At 45.9% G+C, this 15,501-nt stretch overlaps 1 protein-coding gene across 5 annotated transcripts in view; it reads left to right on the forward strand.

Annotated features, from left to right (window-relative positions):
• TTC7A (tetratricopeptide repeat domain 7A) overlaps window positions 1-15,501 on the forward strand; it is a 291,532-nt gene that overhangs the window by 129,900 nt on the left and 146,131 nt on the right. For all 5 annotated transcript variants that reach the window (XM_053312732.1, XM_053312747.1, XM_053312738.1 and 2 more), the window contains one exon: window positions 8,161-8,233. In XM_053312732.1, the coding sequence (XP_053168707.1) occupies window positions 8,161-8,233 (73 nt within the window). The remainder of the gene's footprint in view (window positions 1-8,160; window positions 8,234-15,501) is intronic.

Here is a 15,501-nt window from a genome sequence, read left to right on the forward strand (position 1 = left end):
GACTTGTCCCCTTAGCTAAGCAGGGTCTGGCCTGGTTGCATATGAATGGGAGACTTGATGTGTGAGTACTGCAAGATATTCCCCTCAGGGGATGGGCTCGCTCTGGGAAGAGCAGAAGGTTTCAAGTTCCCTCCCTGGCTTCTCCAAGATAGAGCTGAGAGAGATTCTTGCCTGCAGCCTTGGAGAAGCCGCTGCCAGTCTGTGAAGACAATACAATAATTGAGGAATTGAATTTGAATTGAATTGAAGAACAATAATTGAATACAATAATTGAATAATTGAAGACAATAATTGTAAACCACCCTGAGCCACTTTGGAAGGGCAGTATAAAAATCAGATAGATAGATAGATAGATACTAAGCTAGATAGACCAATGGTCTGACTCAGTATATGGCCCACCTCCTCTATTTTATACTTTAGCCTTATGAAAATATATTATGAGGCTCTCCACATGAGCAGTGTGGAGAACCTTACCGGCCTTAGTCTGCTTTCCCTGCAGACAAGCAGGGAGCCGTCTAGGTGCCCCCCGGAAGTCCCAGGATGCCCCACACAAGTGCAAGGGGCATTCTGGGGAGACCCCTGAGGCTGGGAGGCTGCTTGTAGCCTCTTGGTCTGGGGTCTGCTTGTGTGTTGCTGTGGCGCGGAGCCGCGCCACAGCGGCACACAATCAGTAAATGGGGTTAGCGGAGCACTCACTCTGCTAACCTCGTTTAAGGGTGAGTGGACTTAAGCGAGCTAACCCCGGGACCCACACAGCTCCTGGCAGTTCCCACAACTGCAGGAAAGCGGGAGAGGACCCTTGCCTCTCCTGGCTAGTTAGGGCTGCGAGGGGGAATGTTCTTTCCAGGCTTTGGGAGATGGTTACTTCTTCTCTTCGGGAGGGGTTTGTTCCATCAGCCCTGAAAAAGGTGGTGGTCTACCCTCTCCTGAAGAAGCGTTCAACTCCAACAGTCTGGATAACTATCATCCGAACTCCAATCTTCCTTTTCTTGGTAAGATTTTGGAGAAGGTGGTTTGTGCTCAGTTGATGAGAGTCCTGGAGGAAACTGATTTTCTGGACCCTTGCCAGTCGGGATTCAGGTCACAGCACAGCACTGAAACAGCATTGGTCGCCCTGTTGGATGACCTTTATTGTAACCTTGATGTGGGAAGCGCACCTTTCTTGGTTCTTCTTGATCCATCAGTGGCTTTCTATATCATCGACCATGCTATCCTTCTGGATATTTGTTGGTTTGTTTGTTTGTTTAAAAATATTTATACCCCACCCCTCCAGTACACTACTGCCCGGGGCGGCTCACAACAATAAAATCGATACAATATACAACCAAAGTAATAAAATTAACCAAATTGAGCAAACAAGTTGATGTTTGAGCATTACTCATGAGCATAGGCAAGGCAGAGCTAGATGGACCAATGGTCTGACATGGTATTAGGCAGCTTCTTATGTTCCTGTGTAACTGTCTGTTGAACTGTGACTATTGGATTCATGTGGCACACAGCTGTTGGCAGCTGTTGAACAGGGTTGTATGCAGCTTCCTGGCAGAGCATTAAACACAGGCCTGCTGCAGGGTTTCTCCTAGGCCAGAGGAAGAGAGTGAGAGTGAGGAGAGGAGGCTGAGTTGTACTTAAGGGGACAGTGGGCAGTTAATTCACCATGCCTGAACACAACACAACATGGAGGTGGGAAAGCTTATGAAACAGCAGCTGCCATGGCCCAGCACCAGGCTGTGCTTCTCCATTCCAGCCAAGGGCCCATTATATAAATGCCCCTAGCATCCTGCTAGCTTGCTAGAGCCTCCCAAGCACAACGCAAGGTGCTAGCAGTGACCTATACACTGCTAAGTGGCTTGGGCCCAGCATGTCTTAGACTTCTTTGGCTTCCAATTCCATCGTAATCTCCAAGATCAATCAAAGAGCACACTTCCAGCTGTGCCATCTGTGTGGCGAATCCACTCAACAAGGGCACACAGAGAGCTGTTCTCAGCAGTTGCTCCACCCCTGTGGAATCCTCATCCTCCAGAGCCCCACAGATGCCTGGCTAAGAAGTGCTGAAAGATCTTTTTATTGGTGCCGACTTCCTGGTGGCCAGAGTTATAGCCAGAGGGGAAGAGGGAGCAGAGTGGGTTTTATTTAGAACAGATTAATTAAAACCACAATTTAAGTCACTACTCATGAAGACTCAATTTAATCATTGTTTTCTGCTACAAGTGGCAGGGCATCTTGGTTGTGCATGAATTGCATTAGCTGCTTTTACTTTAAATGCTGTTGTACCTAAATGTGCAGGTATGATGAGGTGTAAACTACAAGAAAAAAACATTTCTGCTTTATAAACTGTTCAGAGAGCTTATAGCTTCTGTTTCTTAAAATAAAAGTACATTCTAAAAAGAGATACTTTAGATGTCTAAACAAGTTTTTTGTTTTTGTTTTTAAATAATGGGAATCCTGTAGTAAGGTAAGAACACAAGAACAGCCCTGCTGGATCAGGCCCAAGGCCCATCGAGTCCAGCATCCTGTTTCGCACAGTGGCCCACCAGATGCCGCTGGAAGCCTCAGGCAGGAGTTGAGGGCATGCCCTCTCTTCTGCTGTTACTCCCCTGCAACTGGTACTCAGACGCATCCTGCCTTTGAGGCTGGAGGTGGCCCACAGCCCTCCGACTAGTAGCCGATGATAGACCTTTCCTTCAAGGTCTTTTTAGTTATACAGGAAAAGAGTCAAGTCTTGAACCAAATTTTTGACAATTTTGTTGCTAAATTTCTGAATGTCTCTGTAAAGGATCGTATAACAAAGCCAGGCTGAAGTTTGTGCAGACTGTGAATTTCACAAGAGTGGGTAAAATGCCCAATGTCTGGTCTTGTGGTAGCAAGCATGACTTGTCCCCTTAGCTAAGCAGGATCCACCCTGGTTGCATCTGAATGGGAGACTTGATGTGTGAGCACTGGAAGATCTTCCCTTCAGGAGATGGAGCCACGTGTTCTGGGAAGAGCATCTAGGTTCCAAGTACCCTCCCTGGCATCTCCAAGATAGGGCTGAGAGAGATTCCTGCCTGCAACCTTGGAGAAGCCACTGCCAGTGTGTGTAGACAATACTAAGCAAGATGGACCTATGGTCTGATTCAGTATACGGCAGCTTTCTATGTTCCTGTCTTGGTTAAAGGATATCTTAAGAAATCTTAAGGATATCTTAGCAGGTAGGACCTGCGTGCCTATTTTAAAGCTACCGCTCTCCGCCCCTACAGCTGCATGAAATGCTTTGTGCACATCACTGTCCTTTACCCCTCAGAGAGAAGTGTGGGTTTCACTTTTAGAAGGTAGGTACACACCACACATTAGAGCAAGCAATGATTTATTTTGATTTTTTCCCCCAGATTAATTTTGCTGTTTCACAGAATGATGATCTGATCATTTTATTTAGTACAACAACAACAAATATTTACCACTCTTCAACCAAAGTTCACAAGGCAGTTTACAAAGAAAAGTAAATAATACATCAATAAAATGGTCCCCTGTCCCCAAAGAGCTCACTATCTAAAAAGAAACATTAGGCAGATACCAGCAACAGCCACTGGAGGGATGCTGTGCTGGGGCTGGATAGGGCCAGTTGCTCTCCCCCTACTAAATATAAGAGAATCACCACATTAAAAGGTGTCTCTTTGCTTAGTTAGCAGGAAATTACCAACGCTAATTGAAGCAAGATACCTGTGAGGTCATTGGGATGGGTACCATCTCCAGTTCATCTGGATGTAATCCTTAGTCATGATATCCTTGAGTTTTGACTATATCTCAAATTAATACTGTGAGGAAGAGGTAAAAAAGAAACTCATGGTAGGGATGTGCACGAACCTGTTCAGAGACCCTTTTACAGGCCTCCGAACAGGTTCAAACATGGGGTTCGAGGCCAGGGGAGGGTGCCACTTTAAGAGCGGGGGAGGATGCACTTACCTCTCCCGCTGCTTTCCCCCCGCCAGAGCTTGTTGCCAGTAAAAGCCTTCTGGACAGCAGCATACCTCCCTGTCACCCCTTCCCCCTCCTCACCTGGAAATGGCCGGAAGTACCAGGTGCGCATGCATACATTGTGTGTGTGCGCGCACGTGCGCGCGATGGGCACATGCGCACCCAGTACTTCCGTCCGGGGAGGGGGAAGGGGCGGCAGGGAGGTATGCTGCTGCCCCGAAGGCTTTTACCAGCAACAAGCGCCAGCGAGGGGAAAGCGGTGGGAGGGGTAAGTGCACCCTCCCCCGCCCTTAAAGTGGAACCCCCACCGCTTTCGAACCGGCCCACCATCATTCCGCGCACATCCCTATCTAGTGGTAATGCTGCTGGTAGAACTCACCTTAAGCCTAGCTGTGACACACCAGCTATAGACTGGAAAGGGTCCTATGTCTTTAATAGTTATGTGACAGGCCTCGGCAGGGGTTAGCGTCCAGGCTGTTATGTTTCAGGACTCAGGGGAGCTGGATATTGGTCCACGGGTGCTAGAGAAAGGGCTGTAGCCCAGCACAAGAGCATCTGCTTTGCATGCAGAATGTCCCTGTCTCAACCCACAGGTCTGGGAAAGACCCCACTGAAACCCTAGAGAGCCACTGCCAGTCAGCATAGACAATACTGAGCTAGATGGACCAACGTTCTGACTCAGTATAAGGCATTTTCCTACGTACCCTATGGAAGCAAGTGTTTGGTCAAGTTCCACAGCAGCAAGGATGGAGCAGAGGCAGAGAGTCAAAACAAGTCAGGGGTCAAGTTTCAAAAAAGGATGCAGGAGCTCAGGCAGTGTTCTCACACTAGGCACAAGTTGTTCAGACAAAGGTGTCGCCTCTGAGCAGAATCCAGATTTAAGGCTGGTTCACATTGCCAAGAACCAGAGAGAGTCTCCGCTTATTCGGGATAACTCACCTGATTTTTCGCGCATCTACAAGCGAGAATCTTGGTTAACTCACCCCATGTATGGCGGTGGTTGGCGTGGGCTAGGTGGGCTTTTTATAATCTCGGATCATATCTCAGCTAGCTAAGTAGAGCCTCCTGTACAGCATGCTAGGGATATGCATGGAACCTGGAAGCGCTGGTTCATCTTGAATCTGAAGTGGATTCGGCCTAGCCTGGTTCCAGGAGCACTAAAACCAGACTGAGTTAGAAAGGCTCGGAGGCCTACAGGTAAAGGTAAATCTGATAATGATTCCCCTTTAACAGTAAGGGGAGGGGGCAGGGGAGCTTCCGTAAAACTAAAGTGGGTGCGAGTGAAGTAAAAATGTACCTTAGAAGTGCTGCTGGTGGAGGCTGTGGCAGTGGCAGTGGCTCCCCCCACCCCTCCCGGCCTCCCCCTGAGTAGCCCAGGCCATTTTGGACCTGGTTCAGGCCTCTGCGCAGGTGCAGAGGTCACTAAAATGGCCTACACGCATGCATGGAGGCCATTTTAGTGACCACACCTGCGCAGAGGCCTGAAACAGCCTGGGCTACTCAGGGGGAGGCGGTGGGGGGGTTGGGCAGCCACCCCGCTGCAATCGCCACCAGCTGCACTTCTAAGGTCCATTTTTACTTCCCTTGCTCCTGCTCTACTTTTAAGGACGCTCCCCTCTCCCTCGTTTAGTGGTAAAGGGGTATCCGAGCCAGCTCAGGTTGAACTGGGTCTGATCCAGTTGGATCTTGGACTGAACTGGGACTGGTTCAGTTCGACCCGAACCCTTTTTGCCAAGCCAGCTTGAACTCGAGCCTGGCTTGAGCCGAGCTGACTCTCATACCCCTACAGCCCACAGTTGTTTCCGGAGGACTTAAACGGGATTTCCACTTGCAGACAAGCAAAAATTGGAATCGAAAAATTGGCGAGTTATCCTGGATAAGTGGCAAATTAGCCTGGTTCTAAGTCATGTGAACCAACAATTAGACATAACTGAGTTATGCCCTCTGAGGTTTTATAGAGCTTGACGCCAGGAGTCAGATGGTGCTTTCAAATGTTCCATCTGCCCGCTGGGTTTGCAATAGCTGGTGGCACAGAAGGGAAGGTGCCAGAGCTTGGTGGCTGGGAGTCCTGGTTTGGGACTGCAGCACCCTACGTAATGAGGGAAAAGGAGGAATTGGGGCTGATACAGCATTTCATGGTATTGCCGCTGGTGAAATTTCCTCTTGTTTCCAGTGCTGCAGTAGCCCAGCTCTCCTGCATTCCTGGTCATTCTAGAATCTGCTCTTCTTCACATGACTGGGTCCACCCCCCACCCCTGCAAGTCCTCCAGCCAAGGAGGAAGCTTTTGTCTAGTGCCAACAGAAGTCCGGCTGTTGGTTGTGCACAGCCAGAGTTGCTTACAGCAATGTCATCGAATACTATGAACTGGAAGCTACAGAACAGCACAGTCCCCTTCTCTGTCTTCGTCAAATAATCAAAGTCTCAGTCATAACTCACCTGCCATTCGGGTGTCAGAGGGGCATGTTATAAATGGGCTGGGTTTCTTATCTGGCTGTGGAAAACATGGAGGGTTAACTTTTTAAATAGGTGTTTTCTGTTTGCCAGCTCTTGAACTTGTCAAAGCCAACCTCGCCTCACCTTGCCTTGTTTCCTTGTGCAGTTTGGGCGAACTAGAGGGAGGCAGGGAGTTGTTGCTGTTGCCGTTGCTGCAGCTCTGTTGCTTTGAAGACAAATATCACATAATCACAGTGACAATTGCAAAGGCTGCTCTTTCCCTGTTGTAGATTAGAGGGAGGTGTCCCATCACTGCCTGAGGCTTGGAGGTGCAGGCTTGTATTAAGGCCAAGGCCAGAGAAACAGGGAGGAATGATTTTCCATTCAGGATGTTGTACATCTAGAGATGCAAACGGGGGGGGGGGATGGTTTCATGTTCTGTGGGTGTTTGTCTTGCAATACCACTCCTTCTCCTTGAGTAATGCCAATTTAATTCTACCTACTGCTAAAAACTGGGAAAGGAACTTAAGGCCACCCAGTGAGTTTAATGGCTTGAGGGAGCATTTGAACTCAAGTCTTTCTGGTCTGACACTCTTTCTGCTAAAACACACTTCCTCTCCAGGCCAGAGAAAATGGTGTCACAAAACATTTTTTTAAAATGTTTAAAAGTGTTACTTATGGCAGTAGTCTCTTCTCCCTGTTCAACTTCATGTTGGTACTCCTTTTTTGACAGTTCGCTTTCACCACCATCTTGGTCCCTTCCCTGCCTGCATGTTCAGCTTTCTAATACATGCTGGGCTTATTCTCACGATCGTAAACAGGGTAGGAGGAGAGCCCAGCCAGGATAAGAGAACTGTGCACGCTTCAGATTGGTGGCTATGTGTTTTCAAAGATCAAGGGAGGAGGAGGAGAGAGTGATAATGTGGGAGCTAGGTAGCACGACTTTTCGTCAACCCTCCATAAAATGCTGGGGACAGAATGTGGGTTGGCTGCACCCTTCTTACTTAGCTCCTGGCTCCCAAATGATAGCTCTCCCCTCTTCCTACCTTGATCTTTGCAAACACGCCACCGCCAGTTGGGAGTGTTGGTGACTCTCCTACCTTGGTTGCAGGGGCGTAGCAAAGTTGGAGTGTGTCCAGAGACAAGATTTTAAAATGGGCCTCCAGTGAGTGCCACAATAGAACATCATCCTAAATTATTATTTTTAAGGTTTTGTAAATTGTGGGCGATGCAAGTCATTTAATCGTACTAGAGAAAGACATGCTGTACTGGTAGCTCCAGGTCTTAACACTCACATCAATTTCGGAGGATGAATACAACTGAAGGAAGCCCAGGAGGCAGCATGGCTGGGCGAGTTACTCATGTGACTTGCCTCTGGGGGGCCCCCCAAGGGGGGGCAGACAACTGTCTCCCCTTGCTCTATTATAGTTACGCCCCTGCTTGGTTGGGTGCACCTCCATCTCTGTTTAGGATCATGAGAATGAGCCTACTGTGTGATGGCCCTCAGTGGGAGCTCCAGGCCTCTATGCACCTGAGACAGGGTACCAAATGCTGCCCCTTTGAGTGCACCATCCTCCCCTTCTAACCCACCCACTTTTTTTAAAAAAAGCAGGGAGCAGAAGAGCATCTTGCCACTTTGCTGGAGCCCCAGTAATCTGCTGCCTGTAGCAGCTGCCTCACCTTGCCTCAGAAAGGGCTGCCCTGGTGGCCCTAATTAATAAACTGAAACAGAATCCCACACTGTTTGCTTTTTAATTAACATTTGTGTTTTACAGAGCACATCACTTGTCACCTGAAGACCATCAAATCATCCTCTATGTTTCGTTACAGCTGGCTCTTGTCAGGCAGGTAGGTACAAAGCCCAAGTACTAAAAGTAGTACAAAGATTTTACATTTCATTTCATGTTTGTCACCCACTTTTATTTCCAGAGAGAAACTCTAAACAACTGACAATACCACAGTAATCGGTGTAACAAAAATACAACCATGTATAAAGAACAATTCAATAACAAATTCATCTCAAAATAAAGAAAGCAATTACATTCATGAAAACAAACTGTGCAATTCAAAGATACAGTTTCAGCAACCAAAAAAACAACACGGTAGACACTAAAAATTAATCACAAAGCAGATATTTCAAAGCCGATAAAAATGACTAAACGTTCAATTAATAAATACAACACAACAATTCATTGCCAAAATAACAACTTACACAAATAAGCAACAACAACGACACCCCAGTCAGAGATAAGATAATAAAACAGTTGCAGCATGATAAATATATAACTACTATACAAAACATAAGAAATAAATAAAAACTTATTTATTTCATCAATTTATATCCTGCCTTTCATTAGAAATTTATAGTGTGAGGCCTTCTATAGCTGCAGAAAGAGGCATTTTTCCTCTCCGAGGATAGTGATATTCAAAATTCCTATTTGGGGGCAGTTTTTTTGCACATTGATTTATCTTTCAAGGAATCCTTGTGTGTCTTTGTCCTGTTCCTACCACCATTGCTGTGTGACTCAGATTCCCACCCTACTAGCAAGGCCAGTAGATCAGGGAGCAAAGTTTCCCCAAAGATGTTATGCTATAGAGAAGGGTTGGGCAAACCTTTCCCTCCAGCTGTTGTTGAAGAATAACTCCCATCAACCCCAACCCCGAAGAATGTTGGGGATGATGGGAGTTGTAGTTCAGCAGCATCACCACCACCAACAAATATTTATATACTTTTCAACAAAAGTTTCCAAAGCAGTTTACATAGAGAAATAATAAATAAATAAGATGGCTCCCTGTCCCCAAAGGGCTCACAATCTAAAAATAAACATAAGTCAGACACCAGCAACAGTCACTGGAGGGGTACTGTGCTGGGGGTGGATAGGGCCAGTTACTCTCCCCCTGCTAAATAAAGAGAATCACCACATTAAAAAGTATCTCTTTGCCAAGTTATCAGGGTTAGTAGTAGTAGTAATGTATCAGATGATGATGATGATGATGATGATTCGATTTCTATACCACCCTTCCAAAAATGGCTCAAGGAGGTTAAGAAAGAGAAACAACAAACAAATAAGATGGAACCCTGTCCCCAAAGGGCTCACAATCTCAAAAGAAACATAAGTCAGACACCAGCAACAGTCACTGGAGGGGTACTGTGCTGGGGGTGGATAGGGTCAGTTACTCTCCCCCTGCTAAATAAAGAGAATCACCACCTTAAAAAGGTGCCTCTTTGCCCAGCAACAGGTGGAAGGCCAAGTTTGCCCACCCCTGCTATAGAGCGAGGCTTCCCAACCTTGGGTCCCTGATGTTGCTGAACTACAATCCCCCCCCTTTTTTTGCCATTGTGTCTGGAATGATGGGAATTGTAGTCCAACAACAGCTGGGGACTCAAGGTTGGGAACCCCCTGCTGCAGAATAGAGCCCCAGGCAGAGACATGCCAAGAGTGCCTCACGTGTGTCCAGGCTCGGTTTCAGGTGTAGAATGTGCACTTATCCCTACCTATACAGGAGCTACTCCCATCTTTGTAAAGACGTGCAAAAGAGAAGAAATTAGGTATCAGCAGGCCAGAGTTTAATTCAGCATCAGGCCTTGTGAGCTATATCCTGGCACTCGCTGGTGTCAGCCTGACTCTTCCATGGCTGCCCTGTTTTCCTCCATTTAACAGGGTATAAATCTTTAAAGCACGCTTGGAGTGTGTTGCTGATACCTGAGACATATTTATTTTTAGGCCTCTAAAATATCCTGTTCTGCCTCTGCCAGTGTAGCTAATGATAAACATTTTCGTAATGCATTTTTAATATCCTTAATAATTTAAACTATCTAATGTATTCTCTTTCTGATTAACTGAAGGATAAATGATACTTACTAATGTATCTGACAGATTATATTCGCTGGTGAGTGCCATGATTAAGGCTTTCATCAGCCAATTTGGTGGCTACTTTCATAGGTGCAGCGCTCCAAAGTGGATGGCACTGCACTGTTTTTAAGAGCTTGCTAAATTCCTTGCCTTTGGTGTAAGCATTTAGACTTCATACAGTTGCCTTTAAATACCAGACTATTTTAATTATTTATTTTAAAATATGTATATTCCACTTCTTCAGTGTAATACTGCTCGAGGCAGCTTGCAACAAGAGCAAAACAATGCAACAGATAAAACAATAAAAACTGTACAAAATTAACAACAAAACAATAGCACACTAACAGTATCAAATCAATAAAATATCAACTGAATAAAATAAATAAATAAATAATAAACTAAAACAGATCCAATTAAAGCTGGATTTTAAAAGCATTAAAAACCCTTCAGATGTAAGCAGCTGTAAAAGACATTAAAAAGCTTCTCTAAACAGATTAGTTTTAAGATCCTTTTTAGAAACCTTGAAGGAGGGAGTATGGTGAAGCTCTTCTGGGAGGGCATTCCAGAACCAAAGGGCCACAGCCAAAAAGGCCAAGTACTGTATACTTGTATTCAGATCAATTCAGTCGCTCAGTACTGTCTACATCAGTGGTGGGTAAAGCTGGCCCTTCAGCTGTTGTTGAACTACAACTCCCATCTTCCCCAAACAGAATACATTTTGACTGAGAATGATGTTGGGAGTTGTAGCTCAGCAACAGCTGGAGAGCCATTGATCTTCACTGACTGTCAGTGGCTCTCACAGCGGAGTCTTTCTCAGCCCTACCTGGAGATCCCATAGATCGAACCTGGGACTTCCTGCAGGCAAGCAGATGCTCTGCCACTGAGCTATGGCCTCATCCACTAAGGGGAATATCTTACAGCAGACAGAGTTCACACATAGTCACCCATCAAAATGCAAAATGTGAACCCTGCTTATCAAAGGGGACAGTTAATGCTCTCTACTGCAAGACCAGCTGCCCACTCCTAGACCTGCTCTCCATCACTATAAACATTCTGTAAAATATAAACAATTATCAAGTGTATAAAAACCTAACCAATATGAAAGGAACTCCAACTGCAGGATAAACAAACACTAGTCCCCTCAAAAGCTCCCTAGATTGACACATTTTCTGAAGGAGAATAAAGAGGATGCCAAGGGGGCCAATTTGAGGAGGGAGTTCCCTAATCTAGGGGCCACCACTGAACAGGCCTTGAAGGAGGTGGAACACACAATAGGGCCTGTGATGGTGATGGTGATTGTTTAGATCATCAGGCAGATTCATATGTGAGCAAGTGATCCGTTAGGCACCTGGGCCCAGATATTGTCCTTTGGCTTTAAAGGCCAAACTAGCACTTTGAATTGCACTAAAAAACCCTATTTGCTGTCAAATTTGATAATCTAGGTGGCAGATGCCAGCCTTGCTGCCATATTCTGGACCAACAGTAATTTTTGAATGGTCTTCAAGAGCAGTCCCAGACAGAGCACGTTGCAGCAGTCCAGTCTGGAGGTCACTAATCCCTGCAGGGCAACAGCAAGGTTGGCATTTTAGTACGCAGAGCAGAAAAGACAGGCAGTTTTTCTCTTAAATGAGCACAGTTGGAAAATATGTTGATCAACTGATCTGGTACATTGTAAGGAAACAGTGCTGTGCTGCTGCTGGGAAATGACTTTTAAATGTTAATGTTTCTGTGCACAGGAACAGCAGGGGACGAATGCTGCTCAGCTGTCTTTATTCTGCAAGCACTGTGCACACCATATTTTCAAAGTAAATTGTGCTAGAGGAGGCAACATTCTAGATGTCCCGTTAAGGGGTCCCCCACCCCCGGAAGGGCTCTTTTTTTAGCCGCTTAGGACAGGTTCGTAGATCACTTCACTTCAGGACTGTGACATCAAGCAATGGCTTGCACATGTGAATGAGAGAGAACGTTCATATCCCTTCACGTCACTCAAACACCATGGCTGATGTCCTCATGCACCTGCAACCACATGCCAGGAAGTAGCATCCCTGCTGTGGAGAGCTTCCAGAACTCCACAGTGCTTATTCAAGATGGGAGGTGATTTTCACCAGTCTTTCCTGGAATGCTCAGTGCCACCCAAATATATGGCCCAGAGGGGTTGCACAGGCCTCAGACACATCCTTTCAGGTGGCACAGGACACTTCTAGGGGAAGGAGAGATTGGCAAATAAGTTTTTTGTTAACCAGCACCCAATAGAAACCATGTACTATATTAATAATCATCAGAGAAAAAGAGGGAAAGAAAATCTATATATGTAACAGTAATTTTTACACACACACACACATACACACACACACACACACGTATATATATATAGAGAGAGAGAGAGAGACAGAGAGAGCGAGAGAGCGCGTGAGAGAGAGAGAACTGCTATACACCAAATCAGACCATTGGTCCATCTAGCTCAGTATTGTCTACACATGCTCTTCCCAGGGCAGTCCATATATTACAGTGCTCACATGTAGTCTCCCATTCAGGGCAAATCCTGCTTAGCAAAGGAGACAATTCGTGCTTGCTACCACAAGACCAGCTCTCCTCCTCCTCCTCCTCCTCCTCCTATACGGGGACATGGGCAGGGAGGTGGAGTGGCTGAGGTCTATAAGAACAACATCTCCCTTGCCAGGATCTTTGTCGAAGTGTCTGACCATAGTGAATGTGTGTACTTAAGTTAGGGGACCAGGGATAGACTGGGACTTCTGTTGATGTACCAATTGCCCTGCTGCCCAATAGAGTCCCTAACTGAGCTGACGAACTTGGTCCTAGATCTGGCACTGGAGTCTCCCAGGCTTGTTGTGGTGGGGACTTCAGTGTTCACTTTGGGACCAATTTGTTCAGGGCGGCTCAGGGGTTCGTAGCGGCCATGACGACTATGGGCCCATCCCAAGTGGTCTCAGGACCAACACACGTTGCTGGTCACATGCTTGATCTGGTCTTTCACTCTGATCAGGGTGGTGTTCTGTGGGTGGGGACTCCTGTGATTTCCCCATTGTCATGGACAGACCACCATCTGGTTAAGGTTGGACTCATGATTATGTCTCACCTCCGCAGGGGCGAGGGGCACATTAGGATGGTCCACCCAAGAAGTTTACTGGATTCAATAGGATTCTGAGAAGCCTTGGAGGGATTTAGTGTTGGCTGTGCCAGTGACCCTGATGACACCCTGTTGGAGAATTGGAACAGCCAACTCACCAGGGCAGTGGATGTAATCGCTCCTAAGCGTCCTCTCTGACCTCCTTCAAAACTGGGCCCTTGGTATATGGAAGAACTATGGGTGCTAAAGTGGCGAGGTAGACAATTAGAGTGCAAGTGGAGAAAGATTCAACTCAGATCCGACAGATTATTACATAGAGCTCATTTGAAAATCTATGCTCAGGCAATATCTGCGGTAAAGGAGTGAGTTTTTTCTGCCCTTATCATGTCCGCAAGTTTATATCTGGTGGAGTTGTTCAAGGTGATGAGCGGGTCTCTAAGGGAGGGCAGGATGCCTTCTTGTCTCAAGGAGGCAATCATTAGACTGCTTCTGAAGAAGCCTGCCTTAGATCCTTTGGAGTTAAGCAAGTGGCCTGTCTCTAACCTTCTGTGGCTGTGCAAGGTGATTGAGAGGGTGGTGGCCTCCCAGCTCCAGGCAGTCTTGGAGGAAACTGATTATCTAGACCTATTTCAAACTGGGTGGACGATGGGATTGGTACTGCCTTGGTCAGCCTGATGGATATTCTCCAACTGGGAATTAACACAGGGAGTGTGTCTCTGTTGGCCCTTTTGGATTTCTCAGCAGCCTTTGATGCTATTTATTTTTATTTGTATGTAAAATATTTCTATACCCCACAAAACGTGCGTCTCTGGGCGGTTTATAATCAATATCATTTAAAACATTAAACCAATTAATTAAAATCATTTAAAACATTTAAAACCCAATATTAAAAATATTAAAACGATAATAATTATGTCTTCCGTGCCTTTTAAAAAGCTACCATAGATGCAGAAGCTCTTATTTCAACAGGGAATGCATTCCAAAGTCCAGGGGCAGCAACAGAGAAGGCCCGTTCCCGAGTAGCCGCTAGACGAGTTGGTGGCAACCACAGACTAACCTCTCCAGATGATCTTACAGGCGGTGGGGCTCATGGTGAATAAAACATTCTCTTAAATACCCAGGGCCTAAGCTGTTTAGGGCTTCATAGGTAATAACCAGCACCTTGTATTTTCCCCAGAAACTTATTGGCAGCCAGTGTAGTTCTTTCAACACAGGAGTAATATTTTATTTATTTTTATTTATTTATTAAACTTCTGTCCCGCTCAAACTTTCGTCTCTGGGCAGTTAACATAAAAACAATTAAAACACATATAAAAGTTAAAACAATGCAACAATTTAAAAAGAACTATAAAATTAAAAACAGACAGTTTTTAAAAGTTGGGAAAGCTTGGGTGAAAAGATGGGTTTTCAGGTGTTTTTTAAAAATTGCCAGAGATGGGGAGGGTCGTATCTCAGCAGGGAGCGCATTCCATAATCTCGGCTCAGCGACCGAGAAGGCCCGTTTCTGTGTAGCCACCAGACGAGTTGGTGGTAACTGGAGACGGACCTCCTCAGATGACCTCAATGGGCGGTGTGGGTCATAGTGAAGAAGACACTCTCTTAAATACCCAGGGACGAAGCCGTTTAGGGCTTTATAAATTACAACTAGCACTTTATATTTTGCCTGGAAACCTATTGGCAGCCAGTGAAGCTCCATCAGCAGAGAAGTAATGTGGTCTCTCCTAGATGACCCAGAGACCAACCTGGCTGCTGCATTCTAGACCAACTGCAGTTTCTGGATTATGTACAAAGGCAGCCCCATATAGAGCACATTGCAGTAATCCAGCCTAGAGGTGAGCAACATATGTAGTATACTGGAGGGGCGGGGTATAAATATTTTAGATAGATAGATAGATAGATTTATCACTGTTTTGAGGTCGCAAGGGAGTGTGACTCTGTTGGTCCTTTTGGATCTCTCGATGGCTTTCGATACCGTTGATCATAGTATCCTTCTGGAAAGTCTGAGGGATTGCGGGGTGGGAAGCACTGCTTTGCATTGGTTCCACTCCTAACTCACAGGCAGATTCCAGATGATGTCTCTTGGAGATTGTTGTTTTTCAAAATCTGAACTTTCATATAGTGTCCCCTCAGGGCTCCATATTGTCTCCGATGTTGCTTAACATCTACATGAAGCC

This window comes from Hemicordylus capensis, chromosome 1 (assembly GCF_027244095.1).
Source record: "Hemicordylus capensis ecotype Gifberg chromosome 1, rHemCap1.1.pri, whole genome shotgun sequence".
NCBI lineage: Eukaryota > Metazoa > Chordata > Lepidosauria > Squamata > Cordylidae > Hemicordylus > Hemicordylus capensis.